A 24,727-nucleotide genomic window follows, 5' to 3' on the forward strand; every position below is an offset into this window, starting at 1 on the left:
CCCGCAATTCAGGATGGAGAGTCCGCCAGACGTCGTCCAGGTCCCTCAACTTCACCACCGCCGGCGAGCTGCGCTGGACTCCTCGACGGTCCTTGTCCTGGAGTGTGCAATTTAAATCCCCTCCCAGGACGATGCACTCGCCCACCGAGATGGTGCCTTGAAGAGTGGACACCTTTTTCGTAGAAAGTCGCCTGCTGCGGCCCGACCAGGGGAGCGTAGACATTCACAAAGTGAAGCACCACATCCCCGTCGCGGACTGTTCAGTGCACTGGCTCCTTGACCCCCAAGATCACCGGCTAAAAATGTGGAGCCAACAAGATAGCCACCCCGCCCGAACGTGGGGCCAAGTGACTCATGAAGACTCCTCCTTGCCACTCCAGGGTCTACTGAGCTTAGTCACCCGGAATGGCCTGGGTTTCCTGCAGGAAGCATACCCCGTACTTTCCGTCCCGAAGGAGAGAGAAGAGCTGGAAACGGCGATGTGTGCCCTTGCTGCCGTTGATGATGAGGCTGGCTATGGTTACCTCCATGTCAGTAGTGGTGTGTATCCGTCACCAATCACCTCAGTGCACAGAGGGAGTGGAGGTTCAACTCCCTCAGGAGTCACGCAGGGAACAGAACAGCTTGGCGCTGCTCCCCCTGGTCCTGATCGAAATCCCGCACCTCTCTGGCATAGGTGCGGGCGGACTCGAGGAGCAGCCCCAGAATTCCCCAGCTGTCCAGGGCCAGCCGCACACAGTCCTGGTGACCACGATGTTTATTCAAAAATATCCGGAGTTCTCCCGAGGAGATGAGGGGAAACTCGGTGCTGGGTGTGAGGGTGCCCTCTGCCTCACTGCAGAGAGCGCCTAAATACTCCTCCTCACTCGTCACCGAGCAGCCTTCGTCCTCCGAACAGTCACCACCTGAGCCCGAGTCCCCCGCCACATGGAGTGTGACGGGCAACATGGACCCACCGGCTAGCCCCAGCCCCGAGTCGATCCCACCCCCAGGATCGTCCTAGAGCGGGTCCCTCGCAGGCTCCCCCCGCGATTCAGGGTCCGTGGGCGGCAGCGGCTCCGGCCCCGCCTCCACCGTCGTTGCCGGGCTCTCGGAGAGACCCGGGAAAAGCCCCGGGAACAGCTCCGGGATGGAACCTGGGCCCCCTCATATCGTCTGCACGGTTATGGTGAGCGGGGAGCCTTCCTCGCCGTCGCCCACCCACGACCCGAATATATACGAGCTCTGGTGGCTGCCGCCGACCTCCAGCAACAAACAAAAGGAGGCGAACGGAGAGTAAAACTCCAATGGGCGGAATGAGCCCTCGGGGGTCACATCTCTGCCCGACCCCGGGCCTACCTGCTCGGGGGACGACAGCAGCTCAAATGGTTTAGGGGGCCTCGAAGGCCTCCCTGGCCTTGCTTCTCTTAGTTCTTTACATGGGACTGGGTGTTAGGGGGATGGGGACGAACACTGGAGACACCCACCCCCCCCTCACCCGGGGAGGGGGCAGCAAGATCCACCCTCCTGCCCGGACAGATGGCGCTTGTGGGAAGGGGGTGGCTCGGGATCACCCTGCTGCACGGCCTCCATTTCTGGAAAGCCTTCGGCAGCGTTTCCCTCCCCCACATCGCCCGGCCCCTGGAATCGCGAGGAGGTTGGATCCTCCTCCACCTCGGGACCATACGCAATGTCACCGCCGCCCCCTGCAGCCCAGTCGGTGGTCAATCCAGGCACCTCGGGTTGTTGCGGGGCAGCGGAGACTGGAGGTGACAATGAAACGCTGACCAGCTCAGGGCCGGGTGCAGGATCCCCGTCTCCCTCTGGAGCCCGGTTGGTGGTCTCCTCGGGCCCCTCTGGTTGTTCCAGGGAGGCGGCGTCCTGAGACGAGGCTGCGGCTGCTGAGCTGGTCGGGACAGGCACGGGGACAGCGGCCGGGACCGCCCGGTCTAATCGCCGTGCCGCCGCTGTTTGCCTTTTTTTGTTTTCCGCTGTTCCAGCGGAGGTTCTCCCCCCCCCCCCCCCCCCCCCCGCCAGCAGCTGTGGTGTTATCGGGGGCCAGCTGCTGGGTAGACGAGGAGGAGGAGAGGGGGGCAGTGCCAGCCACGGCCGCCGTGGAGGTGGTATTGCCGGCTGTCAGGGTGGGGCAGTTGCGGCGGAGATGCCCCAGCCCTTTGCAGGCAGGCACCGCATGCCATCCGCTGACCAGAACACCCTGTGGTCCTCCGCTTGGTGGGAGACCACAAAACCTCCCTCCGTGACCTCCTCCCGGGTGAAAACCTGATGCCGGAAGGAGTATACATGGTAGAGGGAGGGGTCCCGAAGGCCGAGCGTCAGTAGTGCCACCCCGGACCTGATCTCCCCCAGTAGGTTGAGATGGGGGAGGAGGAGCTCGGTGGGGAGGGAGGGCGGGAAGTTGGAAAGGACGACATACTCAGCAGTGGCCTCCAGCGGGTCCACCACCACGTGTGTCCCGCCCACCCTGAGCCCCCTTTCCAGGGGCCGGTGGACCGCCTGCTCGTCCCGCAGGAAAAAAACGGCCTTGCCGTACATCCGGGAGTCGGCTACGATGGCCGAGGGGCCGACAACCCCGGCCATCGCACGGGTGCACGCCTCGATGGTCATGGTGGGGTGGGCATAGCACTTTACCCCCATTTGCCGCGTTAGTAGGCGGAAGGGCGTGGGGGCCGTGGAAGCAGCGGAAGGTCGAGAGAATGCCACCCCCGCATAAGTGCTTGGCCACCCTGCCCCTGGCAGAGTAGAGGATGCCCCAGAGGTGCTGGCCATGCCCACCCCGGTACGACCCGGCCGTGCGTAAGACAATGAAAGGATAAGGGAGGTAGGGACATGACACCCTAAGCACAGGTGCCACAAGGGAGGGCGCTGTAGAACAGTGGGGCAGCGTTCTTCAGCCTTGGAGGGGCCCAAGGTAATGTCCAAAGCTGCCCCACTCCCGCCACAGGTGGTAGAAAGGCAGGCGGACGACGCTCTTCAGCCCTGCTGGGGCCTGAAAAACGTATTTTGCCGCAGCCCCAGTGGTCCCACTCCCACCTCAGGCAGAGGGGTGGGAGGACAGAAGGTGGGGCAGGTAAGGTTGGGGATTAGGCAGGAGACGGTGGAGCATTCATCTACAAGTTGTTTGTTTAGAAGAAGGTGAATGTTCAATCAGCTTTAAACAAAGGTTCTACTTGTAGCTACTTGCAGCTGGAGCTTGTTTATTAGTTAATTGGGTTAGGTCATTTTTCAGAGGCTAGATTCACAGTAGAAAGTGAGCCAGCTACAGTGCAGTCTTTGTTTGCACTGAGTGCTGATTTTGGGTGCATTTGAGTGCTATAGTGAGAGTTTGGTGACTGAGGGAGTAAGGTGAAGAGGGAGCAAGGTGCTCCTTTCATTTCCTCAGAGCGTGAAGTGAGCCGGGAGTTTACAAGAGAGTGTAGCTGACTGGGAGCAGAGTCGGAGGGCGGATTTCCAGTTGGTCCACAGGGCAGCTATATTCTGTAAGGTAAGAGGGGATGGAGGCTAGGGCAGTTGCATGCTCGTCCTGTAGGATGTGGGTGGTGAGGGATACCACCGGTGTCCCCGCTGACTATACCTGCGGGAAGTGCACCCAACTCCAGCTCCTCAGAGACTGTGTTAGGGAACTGGAGCTGGATGAACTTCGGATCATCCGGGAGGCAGAGGGGGTTATAGAGAAGAGTTACAGGGAGGTAACCACACCCAAGGTACAGGACAAGAGTAGCTGGGTTACAGTCAGGGGGAAGAAAACGAACAGGCAGACAGTGCAGGGATCCCTCGTGGCCGTTCCCCTTCAAAACAAGTATACCGTTTTGGATGCTGTTGGGGGGGATGACCTACCGGGGGAAGGCCCTAGCGGCCAGGTCTCTGGCACTGAGTCTGGATCTGGGGCTCAGAAGGGAAGGGGGAAGAATAGAAAAGCAATAGTAATAGGAGATTCAATGGTTAGGGGAATAGATAGGAGATTCTGTGGTCGCGTGCGAGACTCCCGGAAGGTATGTTGCCTCCTGGGTGCCAGGGCCAGGGATGTCTCGGAGCGTGTCTTCAGGATCCTTAAGGGGGAGGGGGAACAGCCAGAAGTCGTGGTGCACATTGGTACCAACGACATAGGCAGGAAAAGGGGTGTGGGGGTAATAAACGAGTTTAGGGAGTTAGGCTGGAAGTTAAAAGCCAGGACAGACAGAGTTGTCATCTCTGGTTTGTTGCCGGTGCCACGTGATAGCGAGGCTAGGAATAGGGAGAGAGTGCAGCTGAACACGTGGCTGCAGGAATGGTGTAGGAGGGAGGGCTTCAGGTATTTGGATAATTGGAGTGCATTCTGGGGAAGGTGGGACCTGTACAAGCAGGACGGGTTGCATCTGAACCAGAGGGGCACCAATATCCTGGGAGGGACGTTTTCTAGTACTCTTCGGGAGGGTTTAAACTAATTTGGCAGGGGAATGGGAACCGGATTTGTAGTCCAGCAACGAAGGGAGCCAATATTCAGGATGCTAAAGCATGTAATGAGGCAGTGGGGAAGGGAACACTGACAAAGGAGAGTACTTGCAGGCACGGAGATGGGTTGAAGGTGTGTATACTTCAACGCAAGAAGCATCAGGAATAAGGTGGGTGAACTTAAGGCATGGATTGGTACTTGGGACTATGATGTTGTGGCCATCACGGAAACTTGGATAGAAGAGGGGCAGAAATGGTTGTTGGAGGTTCCTGTTTATAGATGTTTCAATAAGATTAGGGAGTGTGGTAAAAGAGGTGGGGGGTGGGGGTGGCATTGTTAATTAGAGATAGTATGACAGCTGCAGAAAGGCAGTTCGAGGAGGATCTGCCTACTGAGGTAGTATGGGTTGATGTCAGAAATCGGAAAGGAGCACTCACCTTGTTAGGAGTTTTCTATAGGCCCCCTAATAGCAGCAGAGATGTGGAGGAACAGATTGGGAAACAGATTTTGGAAAGGAGCAGAAGTCACAGGGTAGTAGTCATGGGTGACTTCAACTTCCCAAATATTGAGTGGAAACTCTTTAGATCAAATAGTTTGGATGGGGTGGTGTTTGTGCAGTGTGTCCAGGAAGCTTTTCTAACACAGTATGTAGATTGTCCGACCAGAGGGGAGGCAATATTGGATTTGGTACTTGGTAATGAACCAGGGCAAGTGATAGATTTGTTAGTGGGGGAGCATTTTGGAGATAGTGACCACAATTCTGTGACTTTCACTTTAGTAATGGAGAGGGATAGGTGCGTGCAACAGGGCAAGGTTTACAATTGGGGGAAGGGTAAATACGATGTTGTCAGACAAGCACTGAAGTGCATAAGTTGGGAACATAGGCTGTCAGGGATGGACACAAGTGAAATGTGGAACTTGTTCAAGGAACAGATGCTACGTGTCCTTGATATGTATGTCCCTGTCGGGCAGGGAAGAGATGGTCGAGTGAGGGAACCATGGTTGACAAGAGAGGTTGAATGTCTTGTTAAGAGGAAGAAGGAGACTTATGTAAGGCTGAGGAAACAAGGTTCAGACAGGGCATTGGAGGGATACCAGATAGCCAGGAGGGAACTGAAGAAAGGGATTAGGAGAGCTAAGAGAGGGCATGAACAATCTTTGGCGGGTAGGATCAAGGAAAACCCCAAGGCCTTTTACACATATGTGAGAAATATGAGAATGACTAGAGCGAGGATAGGTCCGATCAAGGACAGTAGCGGGAGATTGTGTATTGAGTCTGAAGAGATAGGAGAGGTCTTGAATGAGTACTTTTCTTCAGGAGTTACGAATGAGAGGGGCCATATTGTTGGAGAGGACAGTGTGGAACAGACTGGTAAGCTCGAGGAGATACTTGTCAGGAAGGAAGATGTGTTGGGCATTTTGAAAAACTTGAGGATAGACAAGTCCCCCGGGCCTGACGGGATATATCCAAGGATTCTATGGGAAGCAAGAGATGAAATTGCAGAGCCATTGGCAATTGATCTTTTCGTCCTCACTGTCAACAGGGGTGGTACCAGGGGTTTGGAGAGTGGCGAATGTCGTGCCCCTATTCAAAAAAGGGAATAGGGATAACCCTGGGAATTACAGGCCAGTTAGTCTTACTTCGGTGGGAGGCAAAGTAATGGAAAGGGTACTGAAGGATAGGATTTCTGAGCATCTGGAAAGACACTGCTTGATTAGGGATAGTCAGCATGGATTTGTGAGGGGTAGGTCTTGCCTTACAAGTCTTATTGAATTATTTGAGGAGGTGACCAAGCATGTGGATGAAGGTAAAGCAGTGGATGTAGTGTGCATGGATTTTAGTAAGGCATTTGATAAGGTTCCCCATGGTAGGCTTATGCAGAAAGTAAGAAGGCATGGGATAGTGGGAAATTTGGCCAGTTGGATGAAATGAAATGGAAATGAAATGAAAATCGCTTATTGTCACAAGTAGGCTTCAATGAAGTTACTGTGAAAAGCCCCTAGTCGCCACATTCTGGCGCCTGTTCGGGGAGGCTGGTACGGGAATTGAACCGTGCTGCTGGCCTGCTTGGTCTGCTTTAAAAGCCAGTGATTTAGCCCAGTGAGCTAAACCAGCCCCTAATGAATTGGCTAACTGATAGAAGTCAGAGAGTGGTGATGGATAGCAAATACTCAGCCTGGATCCCAGTTACCAGTGGCGTACCGCAGGCATCAGTTCTGGGTCCTCTGCTGTTTGTGATTCTCATTAATGACTTGGATGAGGGAGTTGAAGGGTGGGTCAGTAAATTTGCAGACGATACAAAGATTGGTGGAGTTGTGGATAGTAAGGAGGGCTGTTGTCGGCTGCAAAGAGACATAGATAGGATGCAGAGCTGGGCTGAGAAGTGGCAGATGGAGTTTAACCATGAAAAGTGTACGGTTGTCCATTTTGGAAGGACAAATATGAATGCGGAATACAGGGTTAACAGTGGGGTTCTTGGCAATGTGGAGGAGCAGAGAGATCTTGGGGTCTATGTTCATAGATCTTTGAAAGTTGCCACTCAAGTGGATAGAGCTGTGAAGGCCTATGGTGTGCTAGCATTCATTAGCAGAGGCATTGAATTTAAGATCCGTGAGGTGATGATGCAGCTGTACAAAACCTTGGTAAGGCCACATCTGGAGTACTGTGTGCAGTTCTGGTCGCCTCATTTTAGGACGGATGTGGATGCTTTGGAAAAGGTGCAAAGGAGATTTACCAGGATGTTGCCTGGAATGGAGAGTAGGTCTTACGAGGAAAGGTTGAGGGTGCTAGGCTTTTTCTCATTAGAACGGAGAAGGATGAGGGGCGACTTGATAGAGGTTTATAAGATGATCAGGGGAATAGATAGAGTAGACAGTCAGAGACTTTTTCCCCGGGTGGAACAAACAATTACAAGGGGACATAAATTCAAGGTAAATGGTGGAAGATATAGGGGGGATGTCAGAGGTAGGTTATTTACCCAGAGAGTAGTGGGTGCATGGAATGCACTGCCTGTGGAAGTAGTTGAGTCGGAAACATTAGGGACCTTCAAGCGGCTATTGGATAGGTACATGGATTACGGTAGAACGATATGGTGTAGATTAATTTGTTCTTAATCTAGGACAAAGGTTCGGCACAACATCGTGTGCCGAAGGGCCTGTTCTGTGCTGTATTTTTCTATGTTCTATGTCCTCTATGACTCCTAGTTCTGGATTCCCCACCATAGGGAACATTCTTTCTGAATCGACCCTGACTAATCCTGTTAGAATTTTGTAAGTTTCTGTGAGATCCCCTCTCACTCTTCTAAACTCCAATGAATATAATCCTAACAGATTTAGTCTCTGCTCATATGACAGTCTCACCATCCCAGGAATCAGCCGGGTAAACCTTCGCTGCTCTCCCTCCACAGCAAGAACATCCTTCCTCAGATAAGGACACCAAAACTGCACACAATACTTCAGGTGTGGCCTGTGACATTGCTGAGGTATCGCTGCCATGAGAAGTGGTGGGTAAGCGCACACAGTTTACATGGGGCAGCTGGGACCTTGCAGCTGCTGTGGGTGGTTATATCTTTCATATCTGGGGGCGAGTCTAGCTGGTGGTGGGGGTCTCCTGCAATCTCGGGCGAAGTGTCCTGACTGCCTGACTGCCCACAGTTGTAACATGACCCCTGGGGTACGTAAGGTGGAGCAGGCTCTCTGGTGCATTGCTCCCTTGGGTATGGTTCTCTGGGTGGGGGGTTGGGGCTGTTGGTGTCGTCGCTGGTTCGGGGGCATTTGTGGGCTGATTCCGTTGCTGTTTCAGGGGGCTTGACATTCTCATGCGTAATGTCCTAATTTGCCGCAATTATAACACTCCTTGTTTCTTCCCTCATTTACCCATGCGGGGTTCTGGTGCACTTTAACTGGGTTCATATCTGTCTGCTCTTCATCGGGTGTTATAAATGCGGTTTTGCCTGCAATTGATTGCTCCCAAGTGCGGGACAATCTCTTCAAAACCCATTTTTCATTGTGGGCCTCATCTGAGGGGTCATAATTTGCGCAAGCTTTTCATCCTGCTTCTGTGGAGTGGGAGACTAGAATTCGGGTCCATTTGGCCATATCATCTGGGGACAAATGGGCGAGGGCCAACTCTCCAAAAACTGCGGTGAAGTGAATCCACATACGTCCAGCAAACGCTGTGGGGTGCTCTGTCTTTTGCCTACACTTATTTATGCTTTCTACGGGGTCTCCTCTGTTAAAACCGATTACATCAAGGATCGCTGTGTGCATCTCTTGGAGTGTGCCTCCTCCTACATTCTGTGGGTCGGGAAGGGCTGCTACGACTGAAGGGTTGAGGCTTAAAACTGTGAGCTTCACTTGCTCCTTTTCGTCCAGGCCGTACATGGTTGCCTGTTGTTTGACTTTCGCGAAAAATTGGTGGGGGTCTGATGTGGGAAGGAACGGTGTAATTTTTCCACACGCATCCCGTAATTGGGTCACGGTTAACGGGGTTGTGTAAAGGAAATCTGCTTCTTCTGCGGCCCTGCGGTGTGTGGTTACAGGATTCATGGGGGTGTGTTCGGCCTGTTCGGTTGGGGCGCTTTCCTTTTCTGGGTTTTTTCCTGCGTATATGTCCCGTGTATGTATCTATGGGCAGTCTCGTTCAATTCCTGCCAGTCAGGGCCGTTTTCTTGATCTAATTGGGGTCCGAATGTACTTTAAAATCCATTTTGAACGGAAAGCAGAGATTGCAGTTCTGCAATTTGCTTCCGGCACTTTGCGTGGTCTATGGAGCTCTGCCTTTGTTCCGTTGTGGAAGTGTGGAGTGCTCGTAGAGCTGCTTTCAAATCATTGCACTGTTTCTGCAATTTCTCAACTTGCTGTTCTGTTTCTTGTCTTACCAAGACCGCACGTTGCATGTCCTGGTAGGCCTTATCATATTGCGTCTGAAAACTGTTCAAATGCGCGAGACAAGACTGATGTGCCCACTTGGCATCATCCACCTCTCTGTCCCTTTCTGCTAACTGCTCTTTTAAATCTCGATTCTCCTTCTCTACCTCACTACTTCTGTCTCTCTCCTCTATCTCTCTACGGAGCGTCCTAACGACCTCCTCTGTGCCTCGCAATTGTGCCAAACAGGACACGATTGCCATCGGCTTGCGAGCTTTCCCCAAGCTCTTCTTGTGGGTCTCTGACAGGTTCTCCCACCAAGTATGTCCTATACTCCCGGGTCCTGTTTCCTGTACTGCAGAATTCACTTCAAAGGGGCCATCCTTTCCCTTTGAGATATTTCCAGATCTCATCTTCCCAAACGGGACACTGTCCTACTCTACTGGTCGCTGCAACCTCGAATTCCAATGGGGTCATAAGGCGTTCCATTGCCTTCATTGCCATTTTCTCTATCTAGGTTCTCTACTGAATTTGGAACAGGGGGTGATAAAGTGGTGATGTAAACACGTGTACAGCTTACTCTAATTTCCAGCCTACAAAACTCCCGACAGTTTTACGCAGCAAAGTCTCTCAGGTTTACCTTATATCCCTGTTAGTACGCATGCATTAACACACTTCCGAATCTCGGAGGCTTGATCAGTACTGTTCTTACACTTGTGGTTTTTCTGTTTCTAATTGGATTCTCAATTCAAATTTTGGGTTCTTTCGGAGTGGTTAGGCCACTTCTAAGTCGAGTCCCGTCAGAAGTCGCCAGTAAATGTTGCTCTCTTTGGTTGGCTCTTAATTTGGCTCTGTTTGATTATGTTTGCTCAAGAATCGCCAGGTATCTTTCGACACCGCCACAAGGTTCAGAACCGAATACTGATCAATGACTCGATACACCAGTTAGTAAGTTCAAAAGCAATGCTCATTTATTTACACACAGTCAAATCTACTCGTACATAAACTCTACAAACTAAACTACCACTATTACTAAAGCCTATACTTAGCTTCGGGTGCCCACTCAGTCAGAGGAACAATGGCCGTTGCTCGGTTCTGAGGCTGCTGGGTTGAGCTGTTTACAGGATAGCAACTAGGAGCGTCTATCTCGTAGTGTGCGTTGACTTGGAACTTACTTGGTCTGATGCAGCTGTTAGGCTGGTCTCTCTCTTCACTGAGAGCCAAAGCCAAAGGAGGGCGTTCTCCCTTGGGGGATACCTTTTATACTAAAAAGGGCTTTGCGCGCTTTTGGGCGGGCCTTGAACTTGGCCTCAACTAATTGGGTCTTTCCCAATCAGTCGTATCGATCTTCCTCCAATGGAGGGGTGGTTCCCTGATCGCTGGGCGTGTCCTGGTGACTGTCAGTCTGCTTTGTCTTCATTTCCTCTGGCGCCGGGGAGTCTGCCTTAACATTGTGTATCTAAATATTTCCCTTTTGTCCCCAGAGATGGCTCATTAGTATGTAGATTGCTTGGTAGTTTCTGTCCTGTCTGAGAGTTTAAGGTTCTAATCAACAGACAGAGCTTGCACCTGCTTGTTTCTTAGTATTGTCCAATTTTCCCTACATTCTTTGCAAGTGTCCATTTTGTAATCGGGCCGTGGCCATCCCAGATGGCTACAGGCCTCACCAATGCCCTATACTCAAATCCTGTCACTATGAAGACAAGCATACCATTTGCCTCCTTTATTGCCTGCTGTACCTACACGCTTACTTTCAGTGACTGATGCACGAGGACACCTAGGTCTCGCTGAGCATCCACCTCTCAATTTACACCCATTCAAAAAAGAATCTGCCTTCCTATATTTCTCCCGAAGCGGATAAACCTCACATATATCCATATTATACTGCATCTGCCGTGCGTGTGCCGATTCACTCAGCCTGTCCAAATCCCGCTGAAGCATCTCTACATCCTCCTCACAGCTCACCCTCCCACCCAACTTTATCTCATCTGCAAATTTGGAGATAATACATTTAGTTCCATCGTCTAAATCATTACTAATTTGTTGTTTGCAAAATTGAAACCCATGAGATTAAAGGGACTGTGACTGTGTGGATACTAAAAGCAGTGAGTGATGATGAATGCTGGTTTTTCAGTCTGGAGGGAAGGACATTGGGGGATTTTCCAGGATCAGTAATGACACCATTGCCTTTTTGATATATATTAATAATAATTTAGACTTGGGTATTCAGAGCATGCTTTCAAAGTTTGCAGATAATATATAAGTGAAAGCTGTAGGAATCAGTGAGGAGTAGAGTAACAAACTTCAGAAGGACATGGACAGACTGGTGAAATGGGCAGACATGACAGATGAAATGTAATGCAGAGAAGTGTCAAGTGATACCTTTTGTTAGGAAGGAGGTGAAGCAACATACACTAAATGGCACAGTTACAAAGGGAAATACAATGATAGAGAGAGCTGCAGATGATTGTACACAAATCTTTGACAGGACAAAAGAGCAGGTGGGATCCTTGGATTTCTAAACTCATCCATAGATTATGAAAACAAGGAAGTTATGCTAACCCTTTATAAAATACCGATGAAGGCTCAGTTGAGTTAATGTATTAATTCTAGGTACCACATTCGGTGAAGGATATCAAAGCCTTGGAGAGGATGTAGAGGGAGACGTACCAGTGTAAATAATAATCTTTATTATTGTCACAAGTAGGCTTACATTAACACTGCAATGTAGTTACTGTGAAAATCCCCTAGTCGCCACACTCCGGCACCTGTTTGGGTACACAGAGGGAGAATTCAGAATATCCAATTCACCTAACAGCATGTCTTTCGGGACTTGTGGGAGGAAACCGGAGCACCCGGAGGAAACCCACGCAGATACGGGGAGAACGTGCAGACTCCACACAGTGACCCAGGCCGGGAATCGAACCCTGGATCCTGGTGCTGTGAAACAACAGTGCTAACCACTGTGCTACTGTGCCGTCTACAGTGATAAAGGACTTCAGTGCTATGGAGAGACTGGAGGAGCTGGGGTTGTGCTGAACAGAAACTTTTACAGATGCACCATTGAAAGCATTCTTTCTGGTTGTATCAAAGCTTGGTATGGTTTCTGCCCTGCCCAAGACCGCAGGAAACTACAAAAGGTTGTGAATGTAGCCCAGTCCATCACGCAAACCAGCCTCCCATCCATTCTTTGTCTACAATTCCCACTGCCTCTGAAAGACAGCCAGCATAATTAAGGACCCCACGCACCCGGTCATACTCTCTTCCACCTTCTTCTGTCAGGAAAAAGATACAAAAATTTGAGGTCTCGTACCAACCGACTCAAGACCAGCTTCTTCCCTACTGCCGTCAGACTTTTGAATGGACCTACCTCGATTTAAGTTGATCTTTTCTGTACACCCTAGCTATAACTAACATTACATTCTGCAGTCTCCCCTTCCTTCCCTATGTACGGTATGCATTGTCTGTACCGCATGCAAGAAACAATGCTTTTCACTGTATACTAATACACGCGACAATAATAAATCAAATCAAAACAAAAAAGTGGAAATTTAATTCAGGTGTCCAAAATCATTGAGCGTTTTGATAGCGTGAGTAAGGGGAAACTGTTACTAGTGCCTGGATCACTAGCAGTGAGACACAGATTTAAGCTAATTGGGAAAAGGACCAGATGGGGGAATCTTTTTATTGAGTGTGTTGAGATGATCTGGAATACACTGCCTGAAAGGGCAATGGGAGCAGATTCAATTCATAAAGTCAGTTGTAAAAGGGAAGATACTTGCAGGTTGAGAGAAAAGTGCAGAAGATTGTAGCGAATTAGATCGCTCTTTCAAAGAGCCAGCTCGGGTAGGGTAGGTTAATCGCCTTTGATTATATAAGATTTTCTAACCTCTCTCAGAATAGGTTTTTGTACCGGTAGTTGCCGATTATGAAGTATGAAATATTCACTAAACTTCCTGTCTGGTTGCCAGGAGGATGTTTCCGTGGCAGCCACTGTTCTGGAGATGCTTGTGAAGTTGGTGCTGTTGATCGGACTGACCATCGCCGTGTTTGGCTACTCCTACTCCCAGTTAGCACTGGATATCTATGGTGGATCGATGCTCAGCTCTGGCTCAGGTATTGCTCTCTGTGTGCCAGGTGCTATATTTCAACTTGCCTTTTTATATAACCCCAAGAAATGGAATTTATACAACTTCATAAAAACGTCAACAGTGACTTTTGTTTAATTGCTTAATACTGACAATCACAACAATTCAGAAGTAATTTTAGAAAATCTATTCTTGGGATATAGGTGTCACTGGCTAGGCTAGCATTTATTACCCATCCCTAATTGCCCTCGATAAGCTGGAGGTGAGCTACCTGTTTGAACTGCTGCCACGCATAAGGTGTAGGTATACCCATAGTGCTATTACGGAGGAAACTCCGGGATTTTGACCCAGTAGCAGTGAAGTTTGGTTCCAGATTAGGATGGTGTGGGGCTCGGAGGTAGTGGTGGCCACACAACATGCTGTCTTATCCTTCTCTGTCGTGGAGGGTGTGGATGAGGGAGCTGCTGTTGAAGTAACTTCATTTATGGAATGTTCCGCATGGTTTGCTGCGAGTGATGTTAGCTTTAAAGAAATCTTCAGCCCACATTCAGCAAGTTTTTGACTGACAACATTAAAAGAGAGTAGAGCTGGTGGGAAATGCAGGGATGTGGGGTGAGGTATGGAGGGATAGAGAACAGAGGGCTAAAGGTAGGGATGGGGATTATGGTGGAGGATCATGAAATTCCAGCTCAAACTCCTGTTTTAAATCATTTACATTTTAAGTCTATATTGAGATTTTATTCCAAAATTGATTTAAAATACAGTTTTGGATCATTGACTGTTGTCACTAACATGTGAATTTGTGTTCTGTTCTTTATTTGTTATCGATGTATTAATTCTAGCCTCTTGAGCATCCCTAATTTTAATCGTTCTATGATTGAGAGCCATGCCTTTAGGTGCCAGGGCCCTAAGCTCCCTCACTGAACACCTCTACCATTCTGTCCTCCTTTATGACACCTCTTCAAACCTACAGTCATCCGTACATTCAGATCCTCGAGCCTCTCCGCCATTTAATAAGATTGTGGCAAATCTGTTTGCGTTGAGTTCATATTTCAATCTACCCCCAATAACCTTTGATTCTCTTCCCCAGAAAGAATCTATCCACCTCAATCTTAAAAATATTGTGACCCTGCTTCCACCGGCCTTTAGGCAGAGTTCCAAAGTTGCATCACCCTCTGAGAGAGAAAAAAATCTCCTAATCTCTGTCCTAAAAGGGAGACCCCTAATTTTAGACCAGTGTCCTCTAGTTAGAATCGTAGAATTTATGATGCAGAAGGAGGCCATTTGGCCCATCGAGTCTGCACCGGCCCTTGGAAAGAGCATCCCGCTTAAGCCCACACTTCCAACCTATCCCCATAAACCCAGTAACACCACCTAATTTGGACATTATGGGCAATTTAGCACAGCCAATCCACCTAGCCTGCACATCTTTGGACTGTGGGAGGAAACCGGAGCACCCGGAGGAAACCCACGCACACATGGGGAGAACGTGCAGACTCCGCACAGTCAGTGACGCAAGCCGGGAATCGAACCTGGGACCCTGGAGCTGTGAAGAAACTATGCTAACCATTATGCTACCGGGCTGCGTGAGTTCTGAACTCACCCACAAGAGGGAACATCATTTCCATGTCCAATCTCGTCAATACTGTTCAGGATTTTTTTTACTTCAGTCTCGCCAACCCCCACTCTTCTAAACTCCAGTGAAAACAAGCGCAGCCTTTAAAAAAAAAAAATTACCCTCATAAGACAACCCGCTCAATCCAGGCATATATGCAGTAAACCTCTGAACTGCCTCCCACGCATTTACATCTTTCCTTAAATAGGGAGACTAAAACTGCTCACCTTTGATAAGATGCCATATCAAAGGTTATTGCAAGAAATAAATCTCATGGTGTAGGGGTTCCCACTATCCACAGCACATGTTACACCTTCAAACAACTTTAATAAATTATTTAAACATGATTTCCCATTCACAAAACCATGCTGACTCTCCCTGATTACATTGAGCTTGGCTAAATACCCAGCTATGACCTCTTCAATTGATTCTAACATCGTCCCCATGACAGAGGTCAATCTAACTGGCCTATAGTTTCCTGTTTTCTGCCTCCCTTCCTTCCTTGAACTGCTCGAGATGCATAACTGAAGCGTAGCATCCTTACTTTTATGTTCAATTCCTCTCGTATTGAAGAATTGTATTCATTCGCCTTTTGATTACATGCTGCATCTCCATATTAACATTTTGTGACCCGTGCATGAGAACTTAGATTCCTCTGCACCTCGGGCATTCTGCAGACGTTTTCCACTTAAGGAATACTCTGCTTTTTTATTCCTCCTATCAAAGTGAACAACTTCACATTTTCCCACATTATACACCCATCTGCCAGATTATTCCTCACTCGCTCAACCCATCTATATACATCTTCCAACTCCTTTTGTCTTCTTCATAACATAATTTCCTGTCTATCTTTGTGTTGTTTCCAAATTTAGCTACCATGTCTTTGATTCCCTCATCTCAGTCATGATGTAAATTGTAAAAAGTTGAGGCCCAGCACAGACCTCTGAAGGACTCCACTTCACATCTAGCCAATCAGACAATTACCCGGTTTTCTGTCAGGCAGTCAACCTTCAATCCAGGCTAATATGTTACCCCTGACACCATGAGATTTATTTCTTGCAATAACCTTTGATGTGGTACCTTATAAAATGCTTTCTGGAAATTGAAGTACAGTACATCTACAGGGTCCCCTCCATCCACAGCACACGGTACACCTTCAAACAACTTTAGTAAATTGGTTAAACATGGTTTCCCATTCATAAAACCATGCTGACTCTCCCTGATTACATTGAGCTTGGCTAAATACCCAGCTATGACCTCTTCAATGATTGATCTAACATCGTCCCCACGACAGAAGTCAATTTAACTGCCTATAGTTTCCTGTTTTCTGCCTCCCTTCCTTCTTGAATAGAGGGCTTATAAGATCATGAGATGTAGGAGCAGAATTGGGCCATTCAATCATGGCTGATATTTTTCTCATTCCAATTCTCCTGCCTTCTCCCCATTACCCCTGATCCCCTTACTAATCAAAAACCTATCTATTTCTGTCTTAACCCACCACCTCGGCCCCTGGTTCTACACAGTGACACCGACCGTAGGGTGTGCCCACCACCGCACCCCGCCACAGTGCGCCCCCTCCGGCCCCAAACACCCCTCAACAGGCCCGCCACCCACCAGCAGACCACCCAGGCACCCATGGCAGCACCCAGGGAGGGCAATGCCAGCCAACGGTACCCCTGGCATCAGGGACGGGCGATCGGACCAGGGGCCCCCACGGTCCTGGACACTGACGGTGCAGGGGTGAGGGGTTTGGGTGGGACATGCAGGACCGGAGCCCACAGTGCCAACCAGGGCCACCGTGTAGCCCATGGAACCTGGTTTGGCACGGGGGTACGCATCATGCTAACATGTTGGCCTTCCACCCCCTGCAGACAATGACGTTTGGAGTTCAACCAGCAATGCTGGCTGCCCTGGTGATGGCTGCAGCTCTGCGAGATGCCCTGCGGCCGTTTGAGCGGGGCTGCTCGAAGAGGTGAGGGAAGCTGCAGCAGCAGAGCAGGCAGCAGCAGAGCGGGCAGCAGCAGAGCGGGCAGCAGCAGAGCGGGCAACAAGGAACAGGCTGCAGAGGGGCAGGTGGCAGCCGCACAGTCTGGAGGGCCGGCCGTCCAACAAGCCAAGGAGGAGGAGGTGCCAAGGAGGCGCCACATGAGGCCATGTGTGTACCGGCAGAGCCTGTCATTCGAGGACCTGCCGGACCGGGCATGGTGTCGGAGACTCTGGCTGAGCAGGGTGACAGTGTGACGTATCTGCCAGATCATGGCGCACCTGGCACCACGGGAGTATGGGGGAGGACGCCCACTCCCGGTGACCGTTACAGTGACGGTCGCCCTGAACCTCTACACGACGGGGTCCTTCTAGTCGCCGAGTGGGGACCTGTCCAGGATCTCAACGAGCGCGGTGCACAGGTGCATCCGCGCTGTCACAGAGGTCCTATATGCCCAGGCGCCTCAATACATCCATTTTGATGTGGACCGAGCCCACCAGGATGCCCGGGTAGCGGGGATCGCCGCCTTCGCAGGGTTGCCCCGGATCCAGGGGGCGGAAGACGGGATGCATGTCGCCCGACGGGCACCTGTCAATAATGGGCCGCTGCATGTCTGTGCCCGATACCCGGGCAGTGTGCACGACGCCTTCATCCTGGCACACCCGGTGATCCATAACATGTTCGGGGGCCCCCCCACCCTCTGCTGAGGGGTTGACTCCCGGGTGACATGGGTTACCCACTGCGGCTGTGGCTGATGACCCCTGTCTGGAGGCCACTGACCGACGCGGGGACCCGCTACAACGATGCCCTTACAGCGCCCAGGAGTGTGATCGAGCGGAGCCTCGACCTCCTGAAGATGCGGTTCAGGTGCCTGAACTGCTCTGGAGGGGTCTCCAGTATGAGGCTGAGAGGGTCGCCCGCATCGTGGTGGCCTGCTGCATCCTCCCCATCATTGCGTAGCAGAGGGGCGATGTGCTGGAGGAGGAGGAGGAAGGGCAGGCCTCGTCAGACGAGAAGCATGCGGCGAGGGGGACGATGAGCAGGACATGGGACCTGGGCAGTAACGAGGCCCCACAACGTGTGCGCCAGGGCCAGCGCGCACGGGATGCTCTGATCGCCTCCAGGCTCACCGACTAGGAGCGGGGTGTTGGTCAGGGGCACGGAAACCACATCCCAGATCCACACCCACTCACCTCCCACACCACCAAACACGTGGGAAGCACGGGCCTCCCATAGGGCCTGCACCGGGACAGGTTGTAATGGTGGTAACAGGTGTTTATTTTTAGCAAATACATACAGATCTGTACCCTCGCCTCAATGACTAAACTTAACTGGTGTCAAACCTTCTGGCCTTACAGGCCCTAACACTACGCCTAGGTGGTTCTCCAGATTGTACAGCAGCTGTGGAGGTGGCCTGCTGTGACTCCTGCCCTGCGGCGAGGGTCCCCGTTGGCGCACGTCTCCTGGGGCTACCTGGCCTGGATGGGCCCGGCCGCTGCTCGCGTAGCGTGGTGCCGCTCTGTTCTGTCTGCTGCCCACCAGGGGGGGGGGGGTGACGGAGAGTACAAGGTCCTGCGTTTTTTCCCGGACCTCACTGGCACGGGCCCCATCACCTCCACCTCCCTCAGGGTCCCCGATGGCCCCCAGGCTACTCCATGGGACGAGGGTGTGACCAAAGCCATCCCCTGACGCCCCCCCGCCACTGGTGCTGCCAGTCCTGGAGGCCTGCTCTGTTCTCAACCAGGGTATGTACGCTCGCGGCCATGGAGCACAGGGAATGTCCTATCTCTGCCTGGGACTGCACCACACCTGCTGTGACTGTGCCACCACCCTGTGGGTCTGTGCCACATCAGCCAGTGACTGGGTCATCTCCCTCTGGGACTGGGCCACCTCCCAATGGGACTGGGCCACCTCGCCCAGTGTCTGTGCCACGCTGGCCAGGCCTGGGAAATGCTGCCAACGTTCCCAGCCATGACCTGCTGTGACTGGGCCACCTCCCTCTAGGTCTGGGCAACCTCCCAATGGGACTGGGCCACTTGGCCCAGTGTCTGCGCCACGCCAGCCAGTGCCTCAGCAATGCCGCAGATGCTCTCAGCCATGGCCTGCTGTAACTGGGCCATTGTGAGGAGCGCTGCTGCAATGTCCAGGTGGCTCTGGCACATGGCTGCCTGTGAGAGGGCAGCCCTGACCTGGGCTTCAGCCACCACCTACACAGAGTGCCCAGCACGGTAGCATTGTGGATAGCATAATTGCTTCACAGCTCCAGGATCCCAGGTTCGATTCCGGCTTGGGTCACTGTCTGTGCGGAGTCTGCACGTCCTCCCCGTGTGTGGGTTTCCTCCGGGTGCTCCGGTTTCCTCCCACAGTCCAAAGATGTGCAGGTTAGGTGGATTGGCCATGATAAATTGCCCTTAGTGTCCAAAATTGCCCTTAGTGTTCAAAATTGCCCTTAGTGTTGGGTGGGGTTGCTGGGTTGTGGGGATAGGGTGGAGGTGTTTGACCTTGGGTAGGGCGCTCTTTCCAAGAGCCGGTGCAGACTTGATGGGCCGGGTGGCCTCCTTCTGCACTGTAAATTCTATGAAAAACCTATAGACTTGCAGGCACCTTTGTTTAACATGAAGTTATCTAAATTTTAACCCTTAGCAAATAAATACAGAAATGGCAATTAAGGATCAACTTGAACTGATATCTTATTTCTAATAACCACAATACAAATATAAATTGTTTAAACCAGTCTATTTCATAGCATGATGCACTAACCCAGGTGTAAAGCATAAAGGAAAACGCAGCAGGGAGCTGCCATTGCGCCTGGTCTGACATGCCAGTGCGAATGATGGAATTGTGGGAGGAAACCGGAGCACCCGGAGGAAACCCACGCAGACACGGGGAGAACGTGCAGACTCCGCACAGACAGTCACCCAAGTGGGAATCGAACCCGGGTTCCTGGTGCTGTGAAGGAACGGTGCTAACCACTGTGCTACCGTGAAAGACAGAGTGGAGTGGTGGGAGTCATGTGATATGAACCTCTGACTGACAGCCAATAATATTGCCTTTTGACATTAAGAAACCTCATCCTGCCAAAACTGAGGAATTGGGAAATATGCTAACGCTTATAAAGGGGGGAGCAAATCAAAACACCTTTCTGTTTGTGGATGGCTGTGAGGAGAAATTGGACTGTTTAAATTCACAACAGTAGATTTAATAAGTATGATCTGCCTTTCATAACCCCATGCTGGCTTTGTCCACTCCCTCTAATGCTTACTAAATATTCTGTTATGTCTTTTATAATCGACTCCAGCATCTTCCTCACTACTGATGTCAGGCTAACTGGTCTGTAATTCCCCCGTTTTCACACCCTCTCTTTTTAAATAGTGGGGTTACAATTGCCATCCTCAAATCTGTCAGGACTGCTCCAGACCCTTGTGAAGTTTGGAAGATGACCACCAATGCATCCAATATTTCAGGGCCACTTATTATAATGTAGATTATCAGGCTCTGGTGATTGGTCAGCCTTTAACCCCATTCATTTCCCCAGCACCATTTTCTTATTAATACTACTGATTTCCTTCAATTCCCCATCTCTCTAGACCCTTGGTTACCTAATATTTCCTGAAGTTATTTGTGGCCTCTTTTGTGAAGACAGAACCAAAGTTTGTTCAGTTCTGCCATTCTTTTGTTCCCCATCATAATTTCTGATCTTTACTAATCTTTTTCTCTTCACATATTTAGTGAAGCTTTTACGGTCATGTGGAGCACAGTCACTTTGTGGAAGCAATAGAGGTTAACCGTTGCCTCTTTCCACCCTGGGTGTACACCATGAGAGGGAGGATTGTGGAAGGAAGTTGAGATGTAATAGTTTTCTGTTTCTCTGTAGGTCCAATTCTTTTGCGTTGTTACTGTGTCTACGTTCTGCTTCTGGCTGTAAATGGAGTGACTGAATGTTTCACATTTGCTGCAATGAGCAAGGAGGAAGTTGACAGGTGAGTGGCTGAGGCAATGTTATGTTAGAGGTATTCCTCCAAATCAATAAGCTTGTTCAAACATTGGGGTCAGATAGTCCTCAGACCTACGACACAATTGGACCTGAAAACCCCGTGTCAAGTCAAAATGTAAATCAAAACTAATTTTCCTATGAGAACAATGTTGTAAATCAGGAATAGGCTCCTGAACCTAGCCCTGATATCCTATTTTCACCAAAATAACCTAGAATTTTGTGCTCAATCAATTATAAAAAAGTAATATAGCAATAAATTAATATTATAAAATATATATTGTAAGACAAAGTTTGGAAACACAACGATTCACCAAGTAAAAATGTGTTGAAACGGCAACTGTGTGTCGTGTCGGGAAGATGGGTGGCTAAAATGTGAATGAGTGAATGTTTGAACTTGTTCACTGCCATGGCATCATAAAGTCAAAACTGATGCCATAAATTCAAAACAGTGTCAATTTATAAATGCTGTAAGTGTTATCCGTCGCAACTCAGGAATCGGAAAGTGAAGGACTGCCTGTAGATTTATGTGGTTGACTCCAAAGTGACCTCTGAAATAGAGTGGCAGGGTAGCCCAGTGGTTAGCACAGTTGCTTCACAGCTCCAGGGTCCCAGGTTCGATTTCCGGCTTGGGTCACTGTCTGTACGGAGTCTGCACGTTCTCCCCGTGTCTGCGTGGATTTCCTCCCACAGTCCAAGGTTGTGCAGGTTAGGTGGATTGGAAATTCTAAATTGCCCTTGGTGTCCAAAAGGCTTGGGTGGGTTACAGGGATAAAGGGGATAGGATAGGATGGGATGGAGGCATGGGGCTTGGGTGGGGTGCTCTTTCCAAGGGCCGGTGCAGACTAGATGGGCTGGCTGGCCTCCTTCTGCGCTGTAAATTCGATGATAACTATGATATAGAACAGGCAATGATACTTAAACACTTTTAAATATGTAGAACTTAGAAACACACCTAATGGTTAGTGACTGAAATGCATTAGGAGTTTTGAGTTCAGTGTTCAAGCTGGTCAAACTCTCAAAATCCAACTTCTCATTACTGCCTGACCCTTCACACACTTCCTGATATCCCAAGTCCATTTGCAAGAATCCAAGTCCCGAAAGACGTGCTGTTAGATGAATTGGACATTCTGAATTCTCCCTCTGTGTACCCGAACAGGCGCCGGAATGTGGCGACTAGGAGCTTTTCACAGTAACTTCATTGCAGTGTTAATGTAAGCCTACTTGGAGTATTATTATTAAGAATTAATAGTTTTCAGTGATGGTAGCACTGAATCAGAAGCTGGGAGGTGACGATGCCATAGTGCTCCTGTCACTGGATTTAGTAATCCAGAGGCCCAGGCTAATGCTCTGGGAACATGAATTCAAGCACGGCGGCTGGTGGAATTTAAATTCAATTAAAAATCTGGAATTGAAAACTGGCCTCAGTAACGGTGACTGTGAAATATCATCGATTGTCATAAAACCTATCTGGTTCACTAATGTCCTTAGGGAAGGAAATCTGCCGTCCTTACCTGGTCTGGCCTACATGTGACTCCAGACTCACTGCAATGTGATTTAGACTCTTAAATGCCCCCTGAAATGGCCGAGTGAGACACTCAGTTCAAAGGTCAATTACGGACAGGTACCCCACATCCGAAGAAATAATTTTTTCAAATGTTTCAAATGTAACATTTGGGGTACTTTGGGGTGTCCTGAGATTATGAAAGTTTCTGTCTTTTATTACTTTTATATTTAACTTAATATTTGATTGTTTTGTCAAAGGTATAACCTGATGATGATAGCTCTGTCTCTTGCGTTTCTTGGCCTCTCCTATTACTTGACCTGGTGGCAAGGAGCTGTTGGTTTTATTTTGGCAAACTGTCTGAACATGGGATTCCGGATTGCCCACAGCCTCCAGTACATCAGCCATTATTTCAAGCACAGTGAGAATCGGCCTCTCGTTGGCCTCCAGCTCCCACGGCCGTTGCTGCTGGCCTACCTCGGCAGTGCAATCGTGACAGCATTTTCACAGGTAGGTACCAGCGACGGACAGAACAATTATAGGTGGTCAACACCCCAAGTATCAAAAGCAAAGTAACCCCATACCCCATGGCACATGGAAACTGACACCTGACCCCACCCTCATTACACGAGACACTGACATCCCCTCCCCCCGTGACACACTAACCCCTTAGCCTCTCCAGTGACAAATGGACACTGATTCCTGACTCCTCGTGACACATGATGGTATGGCAGGTCAGCTCGGCCAAGTGGAACATACATCCTGCTGTACGTGGGAAGTCGACAAACACCTCTGCAGGAGCTATCACCAGCTGCAGAAGTTTGAGCTCTGGGTTTCAGAACTCAAGCAGCGGCTAGAGTTACTGTGGTGCATTCACGAGTCAGGGAACTATGTTGATGGCATGTTTAGGGAGGTGCATATAGGCAGGGAGTGAATGGGTGATCACCAGGCAACCTAAGAGAACAAAGCAGGTAATGAAAGATTCCTCTGAATCTATCTTGCTTGCTGAACGGTTTTCCATTTTAGATACTGATGGGGGTGATGGTTCCTCAGGGGAGTGCGGCCAGACCCAAGTCTCCGGTACTGTCAATGGCTGACCGGCTCAGGAGGGGAGGAAGAAGAGTGGGAGAGCAATAGTGATAGGGTGATTCTGCAGTTGTAAATGTAACTGAGATGGTATGATGCCTCGCTGCTGCCAGGATCAAGGATGTTACCGAGCAGGACATCCTTCTGGGTGATCAGCCAGAGGTCATGATGCACATTGGTACTAGAGCCAGGGGTAGGAGGAAGAGGGATGAGGTCCTCAAAATAAATTTAGGGAGTTAAGTAAGAAATTAATAAGCAGAATCTCAAACATTGTAATCAGCACTACTCCCTGCGCCAACTAAGCTTAGAATGCAGAATAATGTCAAAAAAACAAAGTTAAGGGCACTCTACCTGAATACATACGACATTCGTAACAAGGTAGATGATTTAAATACGCAAATAGAGATAAATGGATATGATCTAAATGCCATTACGGAAACATGGCTGCAGGTTGACCAAGGCTGGGAACTGAATATTCAAGGATGTTCAACATTTAGGAAGGGCAGACAAAAGGGAAAAGAAGATGGTGATGAGCTGATAATAAGGGATGGGATCCATACATGAATAAGGAAGGATTTCAGATCAAAAGAACAAAATGTAGAATCTGGGTGGGGCTAAGAAACAGTAAGAGGAAGCAATGGGTGTTGTGGGGTCCCATGGGTGTTGTGGGGCACCGTATTAATCAGGAGATGAAAGAACATAGAACATACAGTGCAGAAGGAGGCCATTCGGCCCATCGAGTCTGCACCGACCCACTTAAACCCTCACTTCCACCCTATCCCCGTAACCTAATAACCCCATCTAACCTTTTTGGTCACTAAGGGCAATTTATCATGGCCAATCCACCTAACCTGCACATCTTTGGACTGTGGGGGGAAACCGGAGCACCCGGAGGAAACCCACGTAGACACGGGGAGAACGTGCAGACTCCGCACAGACAGTGACCCAGTGGGGAATCGAACCTGGGACCCTGGCCCTGTGAAGCCACAGTGCTATCCACTTGTGCTACCGTGCTGACCTAGCTGGGTAGAAGCATGTTGCTTGGGTAATGCAGTAATCACAGGTTACTTCAATCTGCATAGAGACTGGGTAAATCTAATGAGTACTAATGCTGCAAAGGACAAGTTTCTAGAATGTGTCAGAGATGGTTTTCGAAAGCAG

General features: G+C 49.8%; 1 protein-coding gene across 3 annotated transcripts in view; it reads left to right on the plus strand.

The window, feature by feature from the left end:
- Positions 1-24,727, plus strand: part of rft1 (RFT1 homolog) — a 131,729-nt gene that overhangs the window by 84,691 nt on the left and 22,311 nt on the right. For all 3 annotated transcript variants that reach the window (XM_072473149.1, XM_072473152.1, XM_072473151.1), the window contains 3 exons: positions 13,270-13,414; positions 20,860-20,965; positions 22,741-22,990. In XM_072473149.1, coding sequence (XP_072329250.1) covers positions 13,270-13,414; positions 20,860-20,965; positions 22,741-22,990 — 501 coding nt within the window. The remainder of the gene's footprint in view (positions 1-13,269; positions 13,415-20,859; positions 20,966-22,740; positions 22,991-24,727) is intronic.

This window comes from Scyliorhinus torazame, chromosome 13, assembly GCF_047496885.1.
Source record: "Scyliorhinus torazame isolate Kashiwa2021f chromosome 13, sScyTor2.1, whole genome shotgun sequence".
In the NCBI taxonomy this organism is placed as follows: domain Eukaryota; kingdom Metazoa; phylum Chordata; class Chondrichthyes; order Carcharhiniformes; family Scyliorhinidae; genus Scyliorhinus; species Scyliorhinus torazame.